At 48.9% G+C, this 22,794-nt stretch overlaps 1 protein-coding gene across 1 annotated transcript; it reads left to right on the forward strand.

The window, feature by feature from the left end:
* Nucleotides 1-1,441: 1,441 nt before the first annotated feature.
* Nucleotides 1,442-22,319, forward strand: SLC1A5 (solute carrier family 1 member 5). The gene is made up of 8 exons (XM_070950126.1): nt 1,442-1,938; nt 8,428-8,470; nt 10,383-10,487; nt 11,406-11,572; nt 13,486-13,719; nt 14,668-14,862; nt 17,485-17,619; nt 19,636-22,319. The coding sequence occupies exons 1-8, from the start codon at nt 1,442-1,444 to the stop codon at nt 19,871-19,873; spliced, it is 1,614 nt and encodes a 537-aa protein (XP_070806227.1). The 3' UTR covers nt 19,874-22,319.
* The last annotated feature ends 475 nt before the right edge of the window (nt 22,320-22,794 follow it).

Below are 22,794 nucleotides of genomic sequence, written 5' to 3' on the forward strand. Positions count from 1 at the left end.
ACTCAGCTGGCTCCTTTCAGTGTATTTGGGCTAGGAAGGAAAAGGAATGGGGAACTCTCTGGCAGGGGAGAAGGGATGTGGTAGTCCACACGTCTGGAGGACCAGAGTCCCCAGCTGGTAGGCATCACATGTTGATGCCCTGGAAGGGGATGAGGGAGGTTGTAGTCTTCCTCACTGGAAAACACAAGTCCCCAGTTGGTGCCCTCCAAATGTTGGTGTCCTGGCAGGGGATGAGGGACATTGTAGTCTTCCCCTCTGGAAAACTGGAGTCCCCAGTTGATGCCCTCCAAATGTCGGTGTCCTGGCAGGGGATGAGGGATGTTGTAATCTTCTTCACTGGAAGACCGGAGTCTCCAGTTGATGCCCTCCAAATGTCGGTGTCCTGGCAGGGGATGAGGGATGTTGTAGTCTTCTTCACTGGAAGACCAGAGTCTCCAGTTGATGCCCTCCAAATGTCGGTGTCCTGGCAGGGGATGAGGGATGTTGTAGTCTTCTTCACTGGAAGACCAGAGTCTCCAGTTGGTGCCCTCCAAATGTCGGTGTCCTGGCAGGGGATGAGGGACGTTGTAGTCTTCCTCACTGGAAGACCGGAGTCTCCAGTTGGTGCCCTCCAAATGTCGATGTCCTAGCAGGGGATGAGGGACATTGTAGTCTTCCTCACTGGAAGACCGGAGTCTCCAGTTGGTGCCCTCCAAATGTCGGTGTCCTGGCAGGGGATGAGGGATGTTGTAGTCTTCTTCACTGGAAGACCGGAGTCTCTAGTTGATGCCCTCCAAATGTCGGTGTCCTGGCAGGGGATGAGGGACGTTGTAGTCTTCCTCACTGGAAGACCGGAGTCTCCAATTGGTGCCCTCCAAATGTCGGTGTCCTGGCAGGGGATGAGGGCCGTTGTAGTCTACACCCCTCTGGGAGACTAGAGGTGGGTGCCCTCCAGATGTGGGTGCCCGCAGCTGTTCTGAAGCCGGACGCCCATCCCTGGTTAGGGCTGGGTTCCCTCTGGATGGGGCTGATGGGACCTGTTGCTGAGCGCACCTGGCAGGCCCAGGTGTCCACAGTCCCTCCCATTCGCCCCCCCCACACACACACCTCCACCCCCCCCACCCCCAGCCGGAGCCACAGCCCGGAGCTGCAGGCTGACGCAACCGCCCCGCCCCTTCCCCTCCCCCCCCAGCCCCTCCCCGTCCCGCTTCTTCTTTCAACCCAGGTCTCGCCTTTCTCTCCCCCCCCACCCAGAAGCTGACTCTGGGCTCAGCCAATCCGAGGCCCCCTCTCTCCCTCCCCCTCCCCTCGGCGGCTGACGAAGGCTATAAAAGGCAGCGGCGGGGCGCGCGGGGCCAGCAGAAGCCGCCTGGACGGGACGGGCTGAGCTGAGCTGCAGCGGAGCGGAGCCGAGCCCAGCGAGCCAGCGAGCCACGTGCGCCCAGCCGGAGAGCCCGAGGCGATGACGGCCACCAAGAGCGCGTCCAACGGGGACATCGGCGGGGCGTCGGGGAAGCTGCCCGGCCGGGGCTGGCGGGTGCGGGGCTGCCTGCGGGCCAACCTGCTGGTGCTGCTGACGGTGTCGGGCGTGGTGGCCGGCGTGGCGCTGGGGCTGGCGGTGCGGCGGCCGGGCGGGCTGAGCGCCGCCGAGGTGCAGCTCTTCTCCTTCCCGGGGGAGCTGCTGCTGCGCCTGCTGAAGATGATCATCCTGCCGCTGGTGGTCTGCAGCCTGGTGGCCGGAGCCGCCAGCCTCGACCCGGCCGTCCTGGGCCGGCTGGGCGGCTGGGCCATGCTCTTCTTCCTCCTGACCACCTTGCTGGCTTCCTCCATCGGCGTCGGCATGGCTTTCGCCATCCAGCCCGGCGCCGGCGCCGCCGACCCCAGCCTGGCCAAGTACGGCGACCAGGACGGAGTGCCCGGACGGAAGGAGGTGGTCGACTCCTTCCTCGACCTGGTCAGGTGAGAGAGAGCCCGAGCGGGATGCCAGCGAGGCTGAACCCGGGCGTAAGAGGCTTCTTCCCCCGGGCAACCCGAAGGCTTCCTTTTACATCGGGGGGGGGGGGTCTGCGACCTTGGCCCCTTTAAGCCCGGTGGACTCAAAGTCCCAGAATTCCCCATCCACCTTCGCTTTGGGAATTCTGGGAGTTGAAGTCTGCCAAGGTTGGGAGACCCCAGTTTTAGATCCCCTAGCCCTCATCCTCACCTTCAGGGGTGGTTTTCCAAAAGGCAACTGGACTTTTTTTCCTTTTTTGGGGGGGTGGAGGGAAACGTTTTGCTTCTCATCCAAGAAGCATCTTCAGTTTGTGAAAATAAGCGACACGTTTTCCAAAAAACAAAAAAAAACCCCAAGAAAGTCCAGTTGCCTTTTGGAAAAGAACCTGATGGCCATGACCTGGATGACGGACAGCCTCCATGGACCGACATCTTCAGGGCTTCCCAGATGTTGGGGAGCCGCTGCCTGCACATCTGCAAAAATCAGGCAGGGGAGGGAGATCGCTCCCTGCTCCCCAACTATAAAGGAGACGTCCTGGTGTCCTGCAGGCTGCTGGTCTGGATTGTGGCCGGGGTCTCCTGGGTGCGATGCTCACTTTGGAGACCCAACCCCCGAGGTGGATGTGTGTGTATGAATGAAGGCGTGTGTGCATGTGTGAATGAGCCTTTGTGTCTTGGCCAGTAAAAATAAAACGTAGATCCGGCACGCACGAGGATGCTTTGCGTTGGGGGGGCTGAGCTCAGCTAGTGAGCCCTGCAACATACGGAAAAAGACTGAATCAAAAGGCCACGTTAGACTGAGCCACGCAATGAGCATTTCCGAGCTGTGGGACTTCCCCTGTCGTATCCGTATCCGGGCCGGGCAGTTATCAGTCCCTTTTTCTCAAGAAAACTGCAGCATTCACACAATCCTCTGGGACAATTGCATCATCAAACTGGATTCTGTTAATCGGAGGTTGAGCCCGGTTCAACTAACCACAAAGGGCAGAGCCAGTTCTGCCCACTCAAGTTGCGTTGTCCAGTCGGCTAGCTGGGGGTCCCCGGAGGGCTGGTGCTTGGTCCCTCCCTTCCCTTCCCTTCCCTAGAGTTTTCTGCCCCCTCCCCATCAGCTCCACCCCTCCGTGCAGTTAAAAAGCTGGCATTTTCCAGGATGCAAAATTAGAAAGAGAGACCGGCTTTCCTGGTTTCCTGGAGAACTTGGTTTCCCAGGGCATCCTGGGCTCTCCTTAAAAGGTCATTGATCGTAGTCTGTTGCCCCCCCACCCCTTACACACGCCCAGACATGGTACAGAATGTTCTCTGAAGGCCAGTCGCCCCACCCCAACAGCCTTTTTCGTAAAGGACATGGCTTCTGACGAAATATTTGGGGTGGGAGGCAGGCGAGAGACGTAAGAGGGAAGCAGATCACTTTTGGGATCCTGGCTTGCAACCTCAAATCTGCCCTGTCCTCCCGCTCTCCCAAGAACCAACTGTTCCTTTGAAAGATCCTTTCGGGGGGGGGGGGGCAGGCATGGGTGTGGGGGTCTCTTCTAACCATTTGTGGCCATAAGCCAACTTGTCTTGGTTTCCTCCTGCCATGGAGGAAACTTAAATCCCTTTTAAGTTAATTTCCAACATCCCTGTTGCAATTGAGCAACACTGCTTGTTTGTGTCTCATTGCCTAAAGGAGGAAAAAAAAAACCACTTTTTACAAAATTTGCAGTAATTCCACCCCCAAGTTTGGGAAGCCCTGTCGTAACAGCTGCTCGCATATCCCGCCAACAACCCAGTGGAAAGTCAAAAAAGAACCCAGTTATAAAAACCCTGGCAACGGATAGACTGACTTGAGTCCTGGTTTATTTCAAAGTTGGCACCACAGGCTGCGTATTCCCTTGGCTCAGCCCCTATGGGGGTAACCTAGGGAAGGGGGCTACCGAATCTTTTGATAAATGTTTCGCCTTTTGAAATGGGGTTTCTTTTTTATCATTTGTATGCTTCTTCATCTTAAATGAGGCCGATTTTAAGGCTGGTTTTTAATTGATTGTCTCGTCCGTCTCTGACGGAGAGAAAGAGACGGTTAAGAACTATAAAATAATAAAATGAGATTAGGCAGACGTTAGAATATTTCATATTTTTTCCCAGGGCCATCTTAATGGTATGGGAAGATTCCAGGTACAGGAATCCAGTTTTCTGCCGTTGAGATTTTAAGACAGTGTTTCTTGAAGTTGGCTGCTTGAAGATGGGAGGACTTCAAGTCCCAGAATTCCCCAGCCTGGGGAATTCTGGGACTTGAAGTCCCCCCATCTTCAAGCGGCCAACTTCAAGAAACACTGTTCTGTCTTTGAGCATCTTTCTGGATTTCATCTCGTGTTGTGAACAAAGATGCTTGGCAGTCCCTCGAGGCAGAAAAACCTGGTGTGGGTGATGATTTACACATCTTCCAGCAAAATTTTAAACTCTGGTTCTTGTTTTGAGAGATGCCAGGACTTGCAACTTGGCTCTTGCGTGTCCCGGGCTCAAGTTTTCCCTTCAAGCGTCTTGGAAAACTGCTCTAAAAACCCATTTAGCAACCAACGATTTTCTCCAAAACCACAATTTGCCAGTCGCCTTTCACTTGAATCATCCACCAGGCCTGTCTGGAACAGCTTTGCCCTAGGATAGGCAGATACGAATTCCCAGAATTCCCTAGCCAGCTGAGAATTCTGGGACTTCGGAAGAATGCCTTAGAAGACCCTTTCTACAATTTTCTCCAGAGCTTCTGAGGAATGGAAGTGAAGACAGATGGTTAAGTCCACACATCTTTGTTTGCAAAATGCCAGCGAGCCTGAACCTTGGCGGAAAAAATAAGACTTCCTTTTGAGAATTCAGATTTTGCTTCCCTTGATAATTTAGAGAGTTCAATGCGGAAATTTGCACACGTGTGGCTTTTGCAATTCAGGGTTTTTTTTTTTCCTGTTTAAATAATACCTTAAATAATATTGCTCGTACTGTGATATAACGGCAATGATACATGGCTTGATCTGACCAGCCTCTCATCCTTAAGAATTTTCATATCCCACCTACTCAAACAGTTTCCTTCCCCTTTGGGCAGCTCACAGCCACCAGACCCTTCGGCTACACCTACTAGACAAAAGTCAGAATTTCCAAGTTTAGCATGATGGAAAATGTGGTTTATAAATCTGTCATGTTGACCTCTGGTGCAGGAAGAGAAACAGCTTTTAAAAAAATCTTGAGAGGCAGGAAAGATTTAGCTAAAGTGATCCGATGTCGTGAATGGAATCCTTCACCTGCAACAAGATTTTTTTTTCCTGCTTCTGGCCGTTTTTTTTCCTTTGCAGATGGGCGTTGCAAGGGGCCCCGTCTTGCCGCCAAATCTGATGCAACATTTCCTTGTTGTTGAGTTTCTTCGCCAGTGGGGAAGTCGGCTGGGTTTTTTCCCCCCCACCTCTCTCTCTAAGACCTTTTTCCTCTTCTTCCCGAAACCTGCATTAAAAAAAAGTCTCATTTATGATGGGGGTTATTTCAAGACCAAAAAGCAAATAGTTTCAGATTTGCAGACATTTTTTTCAGTAAACAGAAAAAGTCTTTGAGTTGCATTCAGTGCATTGAGTAAGCTGGGGAGCTTTGGGGAAAATGCAGATAGCATTCATTGCGGGGGGAATAACAAAAAACCGCAAGGGAGAGAAGAAAGATAGGCAGGCCTGAATTGCTTGCTTAAAAAAAAATTATTGATTTTTGCAGTTTTTGAGAGAAGAAGTTTGGGTTTGTTTAAGGCAAATGTTTACGTTTTTTATTGGGTTCCACCCCCAAATTTTTTTTTTTTTGCAGTGCTGGATTTCAGCACAATGAAAACCTCCTGGGGGGGTGGGTTGCAAAGAACCTTGCCCCCCCTCTTTTATGAGACCCTCTCTCTTCAAAGCACTTGCCATGTTTTTCTAGTTTGCACAGTTATGTGTGAGTTGTTGTGCAGAAACCTTGAAATTAAAATTAAAAATTAAAGTTGCAGGCTTGGGGGTGGGCAGGGAGAAACTGGACGAGCAGAGAGGCCTGGTTGATGCCCCCACCCGGACGGAAGGCCCGTGGGTGGCAAGGTCATTCTGCAGCAAATTTTGCTCTGGGGGGGGCTAAACAGAACCCAACAAAGCTCCACAAAATATATAGTCCTTGACTTATGACCATAATTGAGCCCAAAATTTCTGTTCCTAAGCGATGCAGTTAAGTGAGGTTTTTCCCCCCAGCTAATCTAATGTTCCCATTGGCTTTGCTTGTCAGAAGGTCGCAAAAGGGAATAACGTAACCCCGGGACATTGCAGCTGTCATAAATATGAGTCAGTTGGCCAAGCGTCCGAATTTTGACCACGTGACCATGCGTCCTCTGTGTGAAAAACGGTCATAAGTCACTTTTTCCATGAAAAAAGATGAGTGAAACGACTCTTGGTCTTGATTTGCAAGCATCCAATTTAAGACGGGCAGCCAACAGGTTTAATAATAAATAGACTTTCAAATCCTTGCAGACAAGGATAAGCCAAGCTGTTATTTACACACATGCACATCCGGAAGAGCCGAACATAAAAATGAATGGCCAGCAATTCAGGCAGAGGACCAGCCCTCGTGACTGCTTTACTACCATGTAGTCTGGGAATTGTAGAGGTTTGGGGAGGGGAGAGAAATGCCCGATGGCTGGAGGTCAACACAACCTCCAGATCCAAGAGGAACTGGCCAGCTTTGTACTCCACATTCGACCTTCCTGCGGAAGCTGGCTTGTACGTGGCCAGACTGGGTATGGCTGAGAGGTTTGGATGAGCCCAGTCAGGTGGGCTTGCTCAGCAACTCGTGACCTTAAGGGGTTCTGGGTGCTCTCTTGAGTTTGCTTGTTTTCTTGCAGACGTTTCCTGACCCAACTAGGTAACATCATCAGGGCTACAAGGGGGAGTGAAGTTTGCAGAGTGGAGAAAGAGGAAGATGACAACTATGAGGCTCTTGATGCTCTCTGAACTTGGTTGCTACCGTATAGCACTGATGATGTTACCTACTTGGGTAATAAAACGTCTGCAAGAAAGCAGCCGAGCTCAGAAAGCGCCAAGGACCCCTCCGTTCAACACAGAGCTACAAATATTCTCCTTTATTGGTACGCACAACCTTGTGCAACGGGTATTTATTTATTTATTTATTTATTTATTTATTTGAATTTATATACCGCCCTTCTCCCGAAGGACTCAGGGCAGTGTACAGCCAGAATAAGAACACACAAATAGAAACAGCTCTGACTGAGGAACTCTGGGAGTTGAAGTCCACGAGTTTTAAAGTTGCCAAGGTTGGAGAGTCCTGGACTAGGAAGACCTCCAAAATCCCTTCCAACCCTATGATTCTACGTTCTATGACGGGGGTCTCCAAACTCAGTGCCTTTAAGACTTGTGGACTTCAACTCTCAGAATTCCCCAGCCAGCCATGGAATTCTGAGAGTTGGAAATCCACAAGTCATACAGGCGCCAAGTTGGGAGAACCCTGTTCTCTCAGATGTTCTCCAGAACTTTCCTTTGGTGGCTTCTGGTGCCAAAGGCACAATGTGTTCCTTTCGGAAAGAGAGAAGCCAGCTGATTATTTTTGGCTTTGGGGAATGAAAGTTTGATCTTAGGTTGTCCTCTGGTGGTGTCATGTCCAGAACCGGACGAAGGAGAGGAGTCAGAAGGGGGGTGTGGGGGTGGGGGTGATGAGATGGGCAGCAGTCCAAGCCCAGATTTTGGCCAGTAAAGTTTAACTCCATGATACCTGATCTCTGCGGGGTTAAGACAGTCCAGCAGTCTATTCTTGGTGAAGCTATGCTCCTGTGACTGCAAGGCCAGCAAGCATCTTGGCTCCTGGGTTGACATGGTCGCCAGAAATGGACAAGGGAACAACAGGTGTGGAGGCAGGAAAAGTACAGTTTGAGGTTGCACAATGCCAACCTTGGAAGGGGCTCAGCTGTTAGCTATGGTGGCTAAAAGGGAGAGAGAACATCAGGAGCCAGAAGAAGGAGGTGGCATGGACACCCCACTTTCTGGACCCCCAAGAGGAGAGAATCTTTGTAGCTCAGGGTTGAGTCGTGGGGTCCTCGGTGCTCTCTGAGCTGGGCGGCTGGCTTGCAGAGGTTTCATTTGTTAAACCAGGTTACATGATGAGTGATAGTTCTGAATTTCTGGGGCTGGATTTGAGTTCTTTGTGGCTCTGATCCAGCTGGGGAGAATCCCCAACGTCTCTACCCAATGGTGTTTCCCAACCTTGGCAGTTGTAAGCAGTATGGACTTCAACTCCCAGAACTCCCCAGTCATAAGTGAAGGTCTTTTTGTGTGTGTGTGTGTGTGTGTGTGTGTGTGTATGGATATGTATTGAATGTATATGTACTGTCCATATCACAAACAGCAGCATATAAATTAAATAGATAATTAAGAATGCCAGCGTTCTCACAGATGCCTCCTCATCTCTTCTTTTCTTATCCAGGAACATTTTCCCTTCCAACTTGGTGACTGCTGCATTCCGATCGGTGAGTTCATTCGTTCTTTCTTTCTTTCTCCTTTCCTTTCTTTTTTTTCTTTCTCTCTCTCCCTCCCTCCCTCTTTTTCTTTCTTTGTCTTTCTCCTTTCTTTTTCTTTCTCTTTCTCTTTCTCTTTCTCCCTCCCTCTCTCCCTCCTTTCTTTCTTTCTTTCTTTCTTTCTTTCTTTCTTTCTTTCTTTCTTTCTTTCTTTCTTTCTTTTCTTTCTTATCTGAATTCTCATTTCCACTTGAGTTTTCACCTGTTTTAATCTAGAGTTTTATTTAGATATTACTATGGTTTTACATTGTGATGTTGTAAACTGCCCAGAGTCGGTTAGGTGAGAAGGGTGATGGAGACACGTAATCAGTAGACGAATAAATTAAAAATAATAAATGAACCTGCAGCAAAGGGTTGTGCGAAAGAGGAAAAGGACTCGTGTGGCAACAGCTGCTCTGATGTTCTGGGGCTGGGACTGAGACAAAAAGATATCCTGTTATTTGAGCCGATCCCGTTCAGACGCTCTGTGGAAAGAACTAAATTGGGGGCTGTCACCACATCTTATGACGGCAGCACAGGCTGCCTCTGTGACCCCGGGTGACTTATTAACGTGGCCTTTCCTGAAAAAAAGAGTTACTTGGAAGTGTTAGTCAGAGGTTTTCCGAAGCCTCTTCTCCAGAAAAAGTGGGAGGATGAGAAAAATCTCCCTTTGGCCATCGAGATGGTCCGGGACAGTTAATTGAGGATGTTTGTTTATCATATTTAGAGATCACCCATTTCCCTGATGGAGCGACCTGACGGTGGACAAACAGACATAAAACCCGCTACACATAACTATTGCAATAAAAAAGTCGCAATCAAAAATAAAAGAGTTAAAAATTAAATTTAAATTCAAAATGCATCCAGAGACGAGGATTTCCTTACCCCTCTGTTTGGAGGAAGGATATCTATCTAGCTATCTCTAGCTATCTATTTAACTAGCTAGCTATCTCTATCTAGGCTAGCTATCTAACTATTTCTAGCTATCTCTATCTATTTAACTACATCTCTCCCTCTCTCTCCCTCTCTCTCTATCTAGGCTAGCTATCTAACTCTTTCTAGCTATCTAGCTATCTGATTTATGTGTTGCTCATCTTGTCTAGAATGCAAGAGGGGAAAAAGCGCAGTTTCTGTTTTGACAGACAAGGGGGTGGGTGGGTCGATGGGCGGGCGAGATGTTGTATTCCCCACCCTCTCAAAAACTCCTGCTCAAGACCCCTCTATTGCCTAATCATTTAAAAATCTGATATCTCATCCCTTTTTTTTTTTTTTTGGTACACAGGTCAGTGAGTCAGTTTGGCTTAATTTTTAATAGCCGCGTTAAATTAAAAGGCCAATTTCTGGACCCCGGATGGACTTTTTGCTGACTGTAACAGTTTTGTCCTGGCATTAACTTCTCATTGTCCAAGCCCCTCCTGCCTTCTTAGTGGTGCAATCCTGTGTCCTTTCGAGAGATAAATATGCTGGTTGATTTTGCTTTTCATTAAAGGCAGAAACGACAAATGGTTTATCTCTTTTTCTTCCTTCCATCCCAGAAATCAATGCAAAGTGGCAAAGGAGATTTTTTTTTTTCTTTCTTGGCACCGATTAGTTGGGCAAAGCTTTTGTCTGCCAGTTTGTGTAAATTCCAAGCCTGAATCAACAAAGGCAACTTTGCTCAAAGGAGTGGTGGCTTTATTTTTTATCCAGATATTATGTGGTGTGGGCCTCCTGCCCTGGGCATATTGGGTCTTGTGAGGGCATGCGGTTGGCACAACAAGAGTCACCAGGAAAGATCTGCCCATTCATGATATAGTTGCCGGGGTGTGTCTCTCCCATCCCCAAATCCTGTTTCCTGGAGAAAGCGCAGCGAAAACAAGAAAATCTGTTGTGTTTTCCTTCTTAGTACGCAACCATCTATGAAGAAGACAAGAAACAGAATAACACGGGTCTCGTCAGTGTGGCAGAATTTATGAATGAAACCGAATCCACAAACAAGGCAGTTCTGATGGTAAAAAAAAAAAACCCCAAGAATGTTGTGTAGTGTAAGGCAGGGGTCCCCAACCCCGGGCTGCGTCCCACTACTGGGCCGAGGCCAATTTGGAAACTGGCCACGTGAGCGGGTTCAGCTTGACTTGCACAAGTGGTGGGCCAGCACACATTGACATGAATGTGCAGGTCAACTTGTGTTGTGGCCTATTGGCCGCCGGCCCCTCCAGCAGCCGAATCAAAGGAGGAGGAGGAGGAGGAGGAGGCATGGGGGTTAGGGCCAGCATCAAGGTAACCTGAGAGCTCCGAGGGGGAAGAGGGAATGGAGCTGGCAGAGAGAGGGACAGGAGGAGCCTGGGCCGTCCATCAACCCTCAGATGGGGAGTCAACAGCCCCCAGGTCTGGAGGTGGCTGAGGAGGAAGAGGAGAAACAGCTAGGTCCAATACCTGACGCGCGGATGCGCAGAAGGCAGAGGAGAGTAGAGTAGTGGAAATCTATGGGCCGGTCCTTGGGACGGAAGAGCCACCACTGCTAGCGAGGCCCCATCCTAGCTCGGGGGATAAAAGGCAGGGGACGGAGATGAATAGGTGTGGCAGACAACTATTCATCTCCTGGCCAGACGAATTTGTTAGCCTGCGGTAAGAGAGAAAGTTTTTGTTGGGGCTGTTGGCACTCCTAATGAAAAAATCTTGGAGTTAACTTCAGAGGGTTGGTCGTGTTTGGGGAGCTGGGTGAGGACAACTTGCTTGGGTGGGAGATTGGACTAGATGACCTATAAAGTCCCTTCCAACTTCGTTAATCTGTTAAAATAAGTCGAGCAGTGAGCTCATGGCTGGCTCAGGAATCCCGGGAGTTGAAGTCCACGAGTCCTAAACGGTCCATCGTTCCCCACCTCCAGTTTTCGGGCTGCGCTGATGGTTTTCTCTCTTCTGCAACCAGGAGCCCGTGGGCAAGGAGGTGGAAGGCATGAACATCCTCGGCCTGGTGGTCTTCGCCATCGTCTTTGGGATTGCCCTGAGGAAGCTTGGCCCCGAAGGGGAGAACCTGATCAAGTTCTTCAACTCCTTCAACGAAGCCACCATGATCCTGGTTTCTTGGATTATGTGGTAAGGATACTGCTCAAATGGACCTTCTTCCGGGCCACAAAAATCGTGAGTCAAAGCCCCTTTCGAGGCCCTGAATTCAGGGTTTGGGACCCTTTCCTGCTCAAATCTGGGTAATTCCAGTGCTGGTTGACTGTTGTGGTCTGAATCAGCTGAATCAGAGGAGGAGAAGGAGGAGGCCATGTGGGAGTCGGGGTCAGCATCAAGGCAACCTGAGAGCTCCAAGGGGGAAGAGAGAGACAGAGGCAGAGTCTGGGCCATCCGTCAGCCCTCAGATGGAGAGTCAACAGCTCCCAGGTCTGGAGGTGGCTGAGGAGGAAGAGGAGGAACAGCTGGGTCCAGTGCCTGACGCGCGGATGCACAGAAGGCAGAGGAGAGGAGAGCAGTGGAAATCTATGGGCCGGTCCTTGGGAGGGAAGAGCCACTGCTGCACCCTAGCTCTGGGGATAAAAGGCAGGGAATGGAGAAGAATAGATGTGGCAGACAACTATTCAGCTCCCTGCCAGACAGACCTGTTAGCCTGCAGTGAAAGAGAAACTTTTTGCCGGGGCTGCTGGCGCTCCTAATAAAGGAATCTTTTGAGTTCACATCAGGGGTTTAAGGCTGGAAGCCTTTGCAACTGTACGCCTTCTTGCCATGTTCTGTATTCTTTGACGCAGGAGAGGGGTCCAATCCTGGCCCCTCTCATCCCTTTGAGTTCTGAAATGGGGCTGGGTGGTTTTTGCCTGCAGCCAGATGGACTAGAAACTTGAGGTGGGGTTTGGTGGTTTGATCGAGTTTCTATAATCTTGCGAAGCTTTCTTGGACTGAGAATTAGGGCCTAATCCCAGTTTATCCAGAGGCTGAATTTGCTTGTTTCCCCACTGTTGACTGAATAATTAGTTAGCCTGCAATTAGGTGGGCTGACTCAGTCCCTTCATCCAGCCCTTCCCAATCTCCAGAGCAGTGTTTCTCAACCTTGGTAGCTTGAAGATGGGTGGACTTCAACTCCCAGAATCCCCCAGCCAGCAGTGCTGGCTGGGGGATTCTGGGAGTTGAAGTCCACCCATCTTCAAGCTACCAAGGTTGAGAAACACTGCTTCAGAGGGACCAGGAGTTTCTAGCAAGGTTAGCAAATCTTGGCCAAAACTGTAATCATGGTTTGCAGTCTGTATTCCCACAAGACACTAAGCCCAAACAAGCCACTTTACAGCCCAACATTTTGTGAGGCAACCAAGCCAGCAAATGTTGCAGTTGGGGTCTGGCTATATCCTAGCGTGGTATAAGTAGTCCTCAACTTAGAACGGTTCATTTAGTGACTGAAGTTACAATAGCACTGAAAAAAGTATCATATAACCGTTTTTCACACTTACGACGGTTGCAGCATCCCCATGGTCCTGTGATCAAAATCCAGATACTTGGCAACTGGCTCACATTTAATGTCCCAGGGTCTTTTCAAATTAGGGTTAAAACTCAATTAAATTTAAAAACTATTTCCATGTCTATGCTGCCCCACCTCATGGTCAAATGACAAAAATACAAAAACTTTAAACGTTCAAAATGAACCAAGAATGGGGTGATTTTTGTTAGTTAAAAAATTAACCAAAATTGGGTTTTCTGTCTCTGGGCAGAATTGCAAGGTGGGTTACAGCCACGGCCCCCAACTTTTTGGTTACCGGAGACCGGTTCCGTGTAGAAAGATTTATCCAGGGACTGGAGGGGTCGTGGTTTGGCGTGTTGCTGGCATCCCACGGATGGGGCTTTGCTTCTTCGCACGACCCGTTTTCTGACATGCCATGGCCCGGTGCCGGTTCACGGACTGGAAGTTGGGAACCCCTGGGTTACAGTTGACGGCCCCAGCTTCCTTCCCTCCAGCCTTGGACCTCTGACCTGGGACTGGCTCTCCAGCTGGGCTGACAGCCTCTTCTCCTCGCCAGGTATGCTCCCTTGGGTATCATGTTTCTGGTGGCCGGCAAGATCGTGGAGATGGAAGACGTGGTCCTTCTCTTCACCAGCCTGGGCAAATACATCTGCTGCTGCCTGGTGGGCCACGCCATCCACGGGCTGCTGGTTCTCCCGGGGATCTACTTCGTCTTAACCCGCCGGAACCCCTACCGCTTCCTGTGGGGCATCTTCACTCCCTTGGCCACCGCCTTCGGGACATCCTCCAGGTATTCAAAGGCCAGCAGAAGGGCAGGAGGTGGGTGGGATGGATGGAGAACCATACAAGAAGATGTATGTTTGGGATGCAGGCTTCACGTCAAGACCCACAGAAGGGAATATTTGTAGCTTGGGGTTGAACTGTGGGGTCCTTGAGGCTCTCTGAGCTTGGGGGTTTTCTTGCGGACGTTTCATGACCCGACTAGGTAACATTATCAGTGCTAGAAGGGGAGGATTGTGGACAGGAGAAGGAGGGAGGAAAGGGTCTGTTGTGTCCTCTGTGGTTTTCTTGCAGACATTTCATGACCCAACTAGGTAACAGTGTCAGAAAGGAGTGGAGTTTGGAGGGAGGAGGAGGAGGAAGACGACAACAACTGTGGAGTTCTTGGTGCTCTGTGAGCTTGAGGGTTTTCTTGCAGACATTTCATGACCCAACTATATAACATCATCAGGGCTAGAAGGGAGTGGAAGTTGCTCTGTAGTCTAGGGCAAGCAACTTGTAAATAAATAGAGAGCAAACCCTTCTCCTTTCTAGCACTGATGGTGTTATATATCCCCAGAATTAGCTCACTTTGGCCTTCTGGCGTCCAGGCAGATGCTAATAAAAACGCAGTAGCTTCAATTGGGTGATACTGCAGCCGCCATCTTGCCTTCTTTGAACACCCCATGAACACCCCAATATGCTTTGCGTCCTTGGGGCGACCTTGAAGGCCTGCTTTGAGTCGATTTAGAGCACGTAGGTGCCCCTGTTGAGAACGTCCTGTTTTCTCCAGGAAGATCACTGAATCTGCTATCCTGGATGAATCCGGGGGTCCCAGATGCTGACTGGGTGCTCAAGAACAGATTATGGGGAGGGATGTTTTGAAGGCAGGATGAGGTGGCAGGTCCTTCAGATACCCAAAGGAACCTCTCAGGAGGCCTTGATGGCCCATTCCATCCCTGTGGCTTCCTCCCCACAGCTCTGCCACGTTGCCCCTGATGATGAAGTGCGTCGAGGAGAACAACGGCGTCTCCAAGCACATCAGCCGCTTCATCCTGCCCATCGGGGCCACCGTCAACATGGACGGGGCGGCCCTGTTCCAGTGCGTGGCCGCTGTCTTCATCGCCCAGCTCAACAACGTCTCCCTCAACTTCATCCAAGTCATCACGATCCTGTGAGTATTGTTAAAGCTACATAGAGTGAAGTCAAGAGTTTGTTTTTGCAAGAGTTTATGGCTTTCTGGACCAAGTTCATCCAAGATCAGATGTTAACTTTAGTCTAATACTGTATTTCTCGACGTTGGCAGCTTTAAGATATATGGACTTCAACACCCAGAATTCACTGGGGAATTCTGGGAGTTGAAATCCACATATCTTAAAGCTACCTAGGTTGAGAATCACTGCTTTAACTCATCACAGCAATCTTAACTCATAACTACGATGCAATCGGTGATGATTCAAATCAACATGGTTAGAAACAAACCATGATTACATGGTTGTGTAAGCAAGCCCTGATGTTCCCCCGTTTAAAATTCTTCCTATCTTGTGACTTCTCCAAACCTTGCAATATTCTGGAAAGTTTATCAAGAAGAGATGATGAAACTCCGGACAATCAAATGGGCAACCTATAAATTTAATAAAATATACCATACTTTTTGGACTATAAGACGCACCTAAATTTAGAAGAGGAAAACAACAAAAAAAAGTTTTTGGCCTCCTTTTTTCGGGCCTTTTTTCAGCCCTTTTCCAGCCTTTTTTTCGGCCTGTTTTCTAGGCTTTTTCCAGCCCATTTGTGAGGCTTTTTCTGGCCTGTTTTCGGCCGAAAAAATCCTCAAAAATGGGCCAAAAAAGCTTCGAAAAGGGCCTAAAAGCGCCTTGAAAATGGGCTGAGAAAAGCCTCACAAACAGGCTGAAAAAAGCCTTGAAACAGGGCTGAAAAAAGCCTTGAAACGGGCTGAAAAAAAGCTTCGAAACGGGCTGAAAATGGGCCTGAAAAAGGCCCAAAAAAGGGGCATGCAGAGGCTAAAAAACAGCCAGCGGCAACATTCGGTCTATAAAATGCACAGACATTTTCACCCCCTTTTGGGAGAAAAAAAAGTGTGTCTTATAGTCCGAAAAATACAGTAATAATACCTCTTTAAACGATTGGGGAGGTTGGAGCTGTCCTTCCAAGGAACCTCGGCTGCTCGTTTCTCTCCGTGAGAAATGAGTCCGATATTAAAATTTTAACGGGCTGTAATCCTGTCGGCAGAAACAGAGTCATGAGGATCCCCCAGAAACAAAGGAGAAATTCATAAGTAGAGGTTGCTTCGGGACACGTGGTGATGGAAAGACACATTCCCCACCCACCCCCAAAATAAAATAGTTTCTTGGAATAGCAGACTTTAATTAGACACGTTGAAATCACAGGATCTGGAGAAATTCAGGATGGAACCTCAAAGGCTGAAATTTGGTGGAAAAAAGGTCCCGACTAGAAGAAAGGTGGCCACCCAGTTAAAATTAAATATTAGTTATTTTTCTTCTCCTGCAGAATAGCCTCCTCCAGCCTCTTGCAAAGGCCGCCGGCGGTGTCTTTCATACCTGATACTAAGCCAGGTGTTCTGACTCAGCTCCCCAAACATGAGAAACCTTCTGAAGTTAGCTTAAAGATTCCTTTATTAGGAGCGCCAGAAGCCCCAGCAAAAAGTTTCACTCTCAGGCTAACAAGTCCATCTGGCTGGAAGATGAATAGTGGTCTGCCACATCTATTCATCTCGGCCCCTGCCTTTTATCCCCAGAGCTAGGGTGGGGCTTCGCTAGCAGCAGTGGCTCTTCCGTCCCAAGGACCAGCCCATAGATTTCCACTGCTCTCCTCTCCTCTGCCTTCTATGCATCCACATGTCAGGCACTGGGCCCAGCTGTTCCTCCTCCTCCTCACCAGCCACCTCCAGACCTGGGGGCTGTTGACTCTCCATCGGAGGGCTGAAGGACGGCCCAGACTCTGCCTCTGTCTCTCTCTCTCTGCCAGCTCCATTCCCTCTTCCCCCTCAGAGCTCCCAGGTTGCCTTGATGCTGGCTCTGACTCCCACATGGCCTCCTCTGATTCGGCTGCTGGAGGGGCCGGCAGCCAACAGGTTCACATAACTTGAGACCTGCTGAAGAAGCACAACTGGTCAAGTTCATAAATAGTCCTCCGAGCACACCTGGCTGGCTTCCCGCCGCTCGCTTTCTTGTTTTTTCGTTTGAAGACGTGTTTCACTTCTCATCCAAGAAGCTTCTTCCGCTCGGACTGGATGGTGGGGAATGGAAGGATTTATACTCCTTGCAGAGGGCTGATCATTTGCATCCTTTTAGAGCAGGGGTCTCCAACCTTGGCAACTTTAAAACTTGTGGACTTCAACTCCCAGAATTCTTCAGCCAGCAAAGCTGAAGTCTTAAAGTTGCCAAGGTTGGAGACCCCTTAGAACAGTGTTTCTCAACCTTGGAAGCTTGAAGATGGGTGGACTTCAACTCCCAAAATCCCCCAGCCAGCGTTGAGAAACACTGCCTTAGAGGGTCGTTGAAGCCCTTGGATGTTTTGAGTGGTGCAAATGGTTCCTGTAGTCTGCAGTTTTTCCTCTGGAAATCCATTCCTATTCCCACACTATTCCAAGGATCTTCATCCCAAATTGTATAGCTAAAAGTTCATATCTTCATTTCTTGGAAGATGAAGGTGTGAGGTTAGGGGGTCGGTAGGGGTGGTAAACACTCAACCAAGACCTGCCCCAAAGCCTAAATGTCTAAACCTTCTTCTCTGCCCTTCTTGGTTTCAACCACAGCATCACAGCGACGGCGTCCAGTGTGGGAGCAGCTGGGATTCCCGCGGGAGGCGTCCTCACCCTGGCCATCATCCTGGAGGCCATTAGCTTGCCCACCAAAGAGATCTCGCTCATCCTGGCGGTGGATTGGCTTGTGTAAGTATGGCCGGCGAGCTGGGCAACAGCCCATGATCAGGAACTAACCAGGATTCCCTAATGGTTACCTCCTCTATGGTTCCAGGCTGGTGGAACCATAGAGGAGCTGGGCCAGCTGGTCCAAGGGATTACAGGTAGTCCTCGATGTACGACCACAATTGACCCCAAAATTTTTACCGAGTGGGACAGTTGTGAGTTTCGGCTTGTTTTACGACCTTTTCTCGCCACAGTCGTTAAGTGAATCTGGCTTCCCCGTCGACTTCGCTTGTCAAATCGCAAAAGGGGAACACGTAACAGCCCCCCCTCCCCCCGGACACTGACCGTCATAAATACGAGTCGGTTGCCAAGCGTCCAAATTTGGATTACACGACTGGGGGATGCTGAAATGGTCGTAAGTGTGAAAAACAGTTGTAAGTCGGCTTTTTCCGGTGACGTAACTTCACACGGTCACTAAATGAACTGTTTGTAAGTTGAGAATTACCTGCACTTTCTTCTTGAGTTCTGCAAGGAAAGTGAAGTGTAGGAGGGGTCTTTTGGGGGGGGTAGATTCCGGAGGGCAGATCATGAGAAGAATCCAGACTTGGTCTCAGGGCTTTCCAGAGATCCTTGTTCTCCGCAATCCTTCACAAGTCGTAATGTGAGATTTGGGACTTTCTATTTGCAAGGCCTCTTTGCCTCTGAGTGAGGGGTGGGCAGCTATGGCCCCTTTCCGACCTCTGCACTTCAACTCCCAGAATTCTGGGAGTTGAAGTCCAGAGGTCGGAAAGGGGTCATTGCTGCCCCCCCCCTCCTGCTCTGACCTTTGGATATAATCTGGAAGGGAGGACTTAAAGTTCCTTGTCCAGCTGCCCTTTGGAATCTTGTTGTGTTTGTGTGTAAGTTGTGTAATGAAAGGGAGGGGAGGGGGTCTCCGACAGGCTCTTCTGGTGCAGCTGGAGGAACCGGGTGGTGGAGTTGAGGGAGGCCGTCCCTGGGAGATTGGAGTGAAGGTTAAGGCAGCCTTAGGAAGTTCGTTCTTTTTCTTCCCAATGGGAGAAGGAACCTGTACAAGAAGTCCTCGACATACGACCGTTCTCATAGCGACCGTTTGAAGTTACGGCAGGGCTCCCCATTAGAACTCTCACCTGGTTCTGAAGTTCTGTTGGCTGCCAGGTGCACGGGTGACCGGTTTTGTGACGGACAGGCTTTGTTAGGGTTATAAGTGGAAGACTGATTGCAGACAGCCGAACATGAAACCTTGGCTGCATTAGTGGTAGCAATCATGACGGACCTGATAAAAGAGAATATTTGTAACTCAGGGTTGAGACGCGGGATCCCTGGAGCTCTCTGAGCATGGTGGTTTCCTTGCAGACGTTTCATGACCCAACTAGGTAACATCATCTGTGCTAGAAGGCTGCGTGGTTTGTGGAAAGCAGGAGGAGGAGGAGGAAGGGAAGGACTGTGTGATCCTTGGTGCTCTCTGAGCTGTCTTCTAGACATTTCATTACCCAACCAGGTAACATTGTCAATGCTAGAAGGGCGTGGGGTTTGCAGGGAAGAGGAGGAGGAGGAGGGGAAATACTATGGGTTCCTCTCTGAGCTTTCTTCTAGACATTTCCCTACCCAACTAGGCAACATCATCAGTGCAACCCACTCTCTTATAGCACTGATGATGTTCCCTAGTTGGGTCATGAAACATTTGCAAGAAAACCACCAAGCTCAGAGAGCATCCAGGACCCCACAATCCTCCTCCTCCTCCTCCTTTGCAAAACGCCCTCCTTTCTCACACTGATGATGTTCGCTAGTTTGGTCATTAAATGTCTGCAAGAAAACAACCAAGCTGAGAAAGTGCCAAGAACCCCACATGAGGGATCTTTCTGTGTCCTGTTCTAACTAAGGCAGTGGACTTTTTTGACCCTGGTTTTGCAGGTGAAGATGCTCTGAAGGGGGGGGGCTCCCCCTTTCCTCCCTGCTTCTCTCCACGGGATTATTTTGCATGCATTCTTACACCTGGTTCCTCCTTCTCCTCCCTTGCAGAGACCGGACGTGTACTGTCCTCAACGTGGAGGGCGATGCCTTCGGCGCGGGGCTCCTACAGGTCTACTCGGAGAAGAAAATGGGCCAGACGGGGAACGACGACCTGTTGGAGGTTAAGACGGAGGCCGTGGTGGCCAGCAAGGCAGAGGGCGTAGAGGAGGGGTCCCCGCTGATTAAGCAGAATGGTCCAGCCCATTTGGAGGCTAACAAATCTTGCGAAAAAGAATCCGTGATGTGATTGAACTCATCAAAATCCAGACGATTTAGGAGAAGATATTCTTTTTATCCAAAAAAAATATTTTTTTTTAGAACTTTTCTTCAAGAAAGGAACTTAGAACTTTTTTTTCCAAAAAAAGAACTATAAAAGACACAATTTTGGTCCGTCTCTCAAGATCGGAATTTCCCAGGTGACAGGAGATTTAATAACGGAGAGCTTTCCTACTGAGAATTTGCTGTAAACACAGCCTTCCCCCTCCCCCGTTTCTTCTCTGAGCTTCACGCAATTCGTACATTTGGAAATTTCAATGCCAACAAACGCTGTGGGATCATCACTCCATTTATCCCAAATTTTTCTCCCTAGCTTTGGTGACAATTGTCAAAATTCAGCAGCAAGGGAACGTCTGCTGTTGCAAATCCAGAAGTTTCTCTTCGGCGACATTCAGTTCAAAGAAACGAAGAAAAAATTCAGCGAACGAATCGACCTATCCAGATCACTCAGTCATCCTTTTGTTGTTTTCTCTTTCATGTGCAACTTTCTCTGCATTTATTTTTATATTTTGGACCAAGCCGGCAGAAAGAGTCTTCAGTTTTATATTTTATTTCTCGTTTGTTTTCCTTCCATTCTTTACTTGACGTTCTCTGGCCTGTCAGGCCAGAAGGACGAGAAATGAACTGGGTTAAATCTTAATTCCGTTGATGGGTGGTTGTTTTTTTCCAAATCCAAAAAACTTGAATATTATTTGCAAGGCAACCGACAGCCCTTGTAAATGCAGAAACTGGAGGGGAAGAGATTTTTAATGGCTATTTCTTATTTCCGTCTCGTATAACACTCCATGTGCTGACACGGGGACCTACGGATGAACTTTTCACTGCCTTTCGACATGGCCAACTTCATTTAACCGTCTTCCCCTCAGCCCGTACTTTTTATTTCTGTTGATGATTGTCCTTTTGTTTTAGGATGGGAACGGCTGATTTGCGTCGTAATTTATTTCTGAAAGAGGGGACTGTTTCGGTTTCGCAGCAGAAATACGGGAAAGGAATCGGTTCTGAAATTTTAATGGAGCACCCAAAGGTTCTCTCCTCTTGTGGTTCTTCGTAAATCTATATTCCAGGGTTGTTGTTTTTTTGTGCCAAACAGGTTGAAAGACTTTAAACTTTGCTGCAAGGGGTTGGCAGCTGGCAGCCTCATGCTCCGGTCTGCCCAAGTTTTGTGACCAGCTTTTACACATGTAGATGGAGCAAGATAGGAAGGGGAGGAAATAGCAGCCAAATGTTCAAATTCCGATAGGATAGAGATCGCTATTCCTCCAGTAGTTGTGTTTATGGGGCAGTGTATCCCCCCATGCAGGTAATCCTCGATTTACCACCACAATTGAGCTTAAAATTTCCGTTGCTAAGTGAGACAGCGGTCAAATGAGTTTTGCCCCATGTTTTACACCCTCTCTTGCCACAAGTTGACAAGTCGGTCAGCCGGTTGTTAAGTGAATCTGGCTTTCCCAATGACATCGCTTGTCAGAAGGCCGGAAAAGAGGATCACGGGACACCGCCACCGTCGTAAATGTGAGTCGGTTGCTGTAAGTGAAAAATCTGTGTAAGTCGGGTTTTTTTGTGTATCATTGTACCAAAAATGAATAGTCATTCATGAAAGGTGGTAATTTGAGGATTACCTGTATTTGCAGAAGAAAATGGGCATTGTCTGGCACCATTGTACACAGGGTATAAATGGCTTAGATCAGGGGTCTCCAACCTTGGCAACTTTAAGACTTGTGGACTTCAACTCCCAGAGCTGGCTGAGGAACTCTGGGAGTTGAAGTCCACAAGTCTGAAAGTTGCCAAGGTTGGAGACCCCTGGCCTAAAGTCTTAGAGCTAGGCACGATAGAAAGCCATGTAAATAAAGAATTGGAGCCAATCTTTTGCACATGTGTAACAGCTGCCTCTGGGCGATGCGATCTGAGCATTGGAAGGGCACCCCAAGGGCAAATAGCCGCTCTGCCAGGCCTTGGCAAGGCGCATTGTGCATCACAAGTTCTCTGAAATTTTGGAACGATCGGTCAGGGTTTGGGCTGTGCTGCAAGAAGACCAGACAAAAAAAGAGGGGCTGCTGTGTCGGGTGGTCCCGCTTGGCGAGAGTTTTGGAGAAAAACGGGAGAATTTGGGTCTAGTTTTGTGAGCCCGGGATCTGTGGCTTACTCCCATGTTTGTGTGTGAACGTGAGTCCTTGTTTTATGTAGCTGGAAAATCCGGGGCGATGTTTTTTTTTGTTGTTTGTTTTTTGTTTCCCTAGGATGGGTGGACACTCCATGTGCAACGGAGCAGGAACTGGTCAAACTGGTTTTTTTTTTTTACTGGCCAACTAATAATGCATTTGCACCCGGCACTTGGCTGGGCTTTACCGAAATGATTACATTGAAGAGGGCTGTCAGCTGCCCCATTGCACAGAATAAAAGCTGTATTTGGGATTTTAGCGAGCGTTTTGTCTTTTATTTTGCAATAAACGGGGGCGGGGGTGCTTCTCTGGCTGAGGCCATGAGCAGGTGGGTTCCTATCACAGGATTCTGGTCATTAATACTCAAGATATGTTAACTAGGCAGCTGCTATTGTGCGTGGCCTGCTGAGTCATGCTTGCCTGCGCTTTTCGGAGGCAGAGGTTTCTGTAGAATCTCGCCCTTTTCGAACCTGGGCATCCGTGGTTCCTGCCAGTCCTCTGTTCTATCCCGCATTCTGGAGAGCTGTTGAGTTTTCCTCTTTTTTTGAAAAAAAAGCAATGTTACTGAACATTTCAGTTGAAAAGATGAGAACTCGTGCCAGCTGAAAAAAGGAACAGAAAAAATAGTGCAGAAAACAAAAATATATATAGTTAAAAGAGGAAAAATACATAAAGAAATGGCTTCCCCCTTCATCACAACAAGTATGAACACATTTTTTTTTTTTAAATTTGA

Source organism: Pituophis catenifer, unplaced genomic scaffold (assembly GCF_029215685.1).
Source record: "Pituophis catenifer annectens isolate HBS135680 unplaced genomic scaffold, rPitCat1.0.hap2 SCAF_9, whole genome shotgun sequence".
Taxonomy (NCBI): Eukaryota; Metazoa; Chordata; class Lepidosauria; order Squamata; family Colubridae; genus Pituophis; species Pituophis catenifer.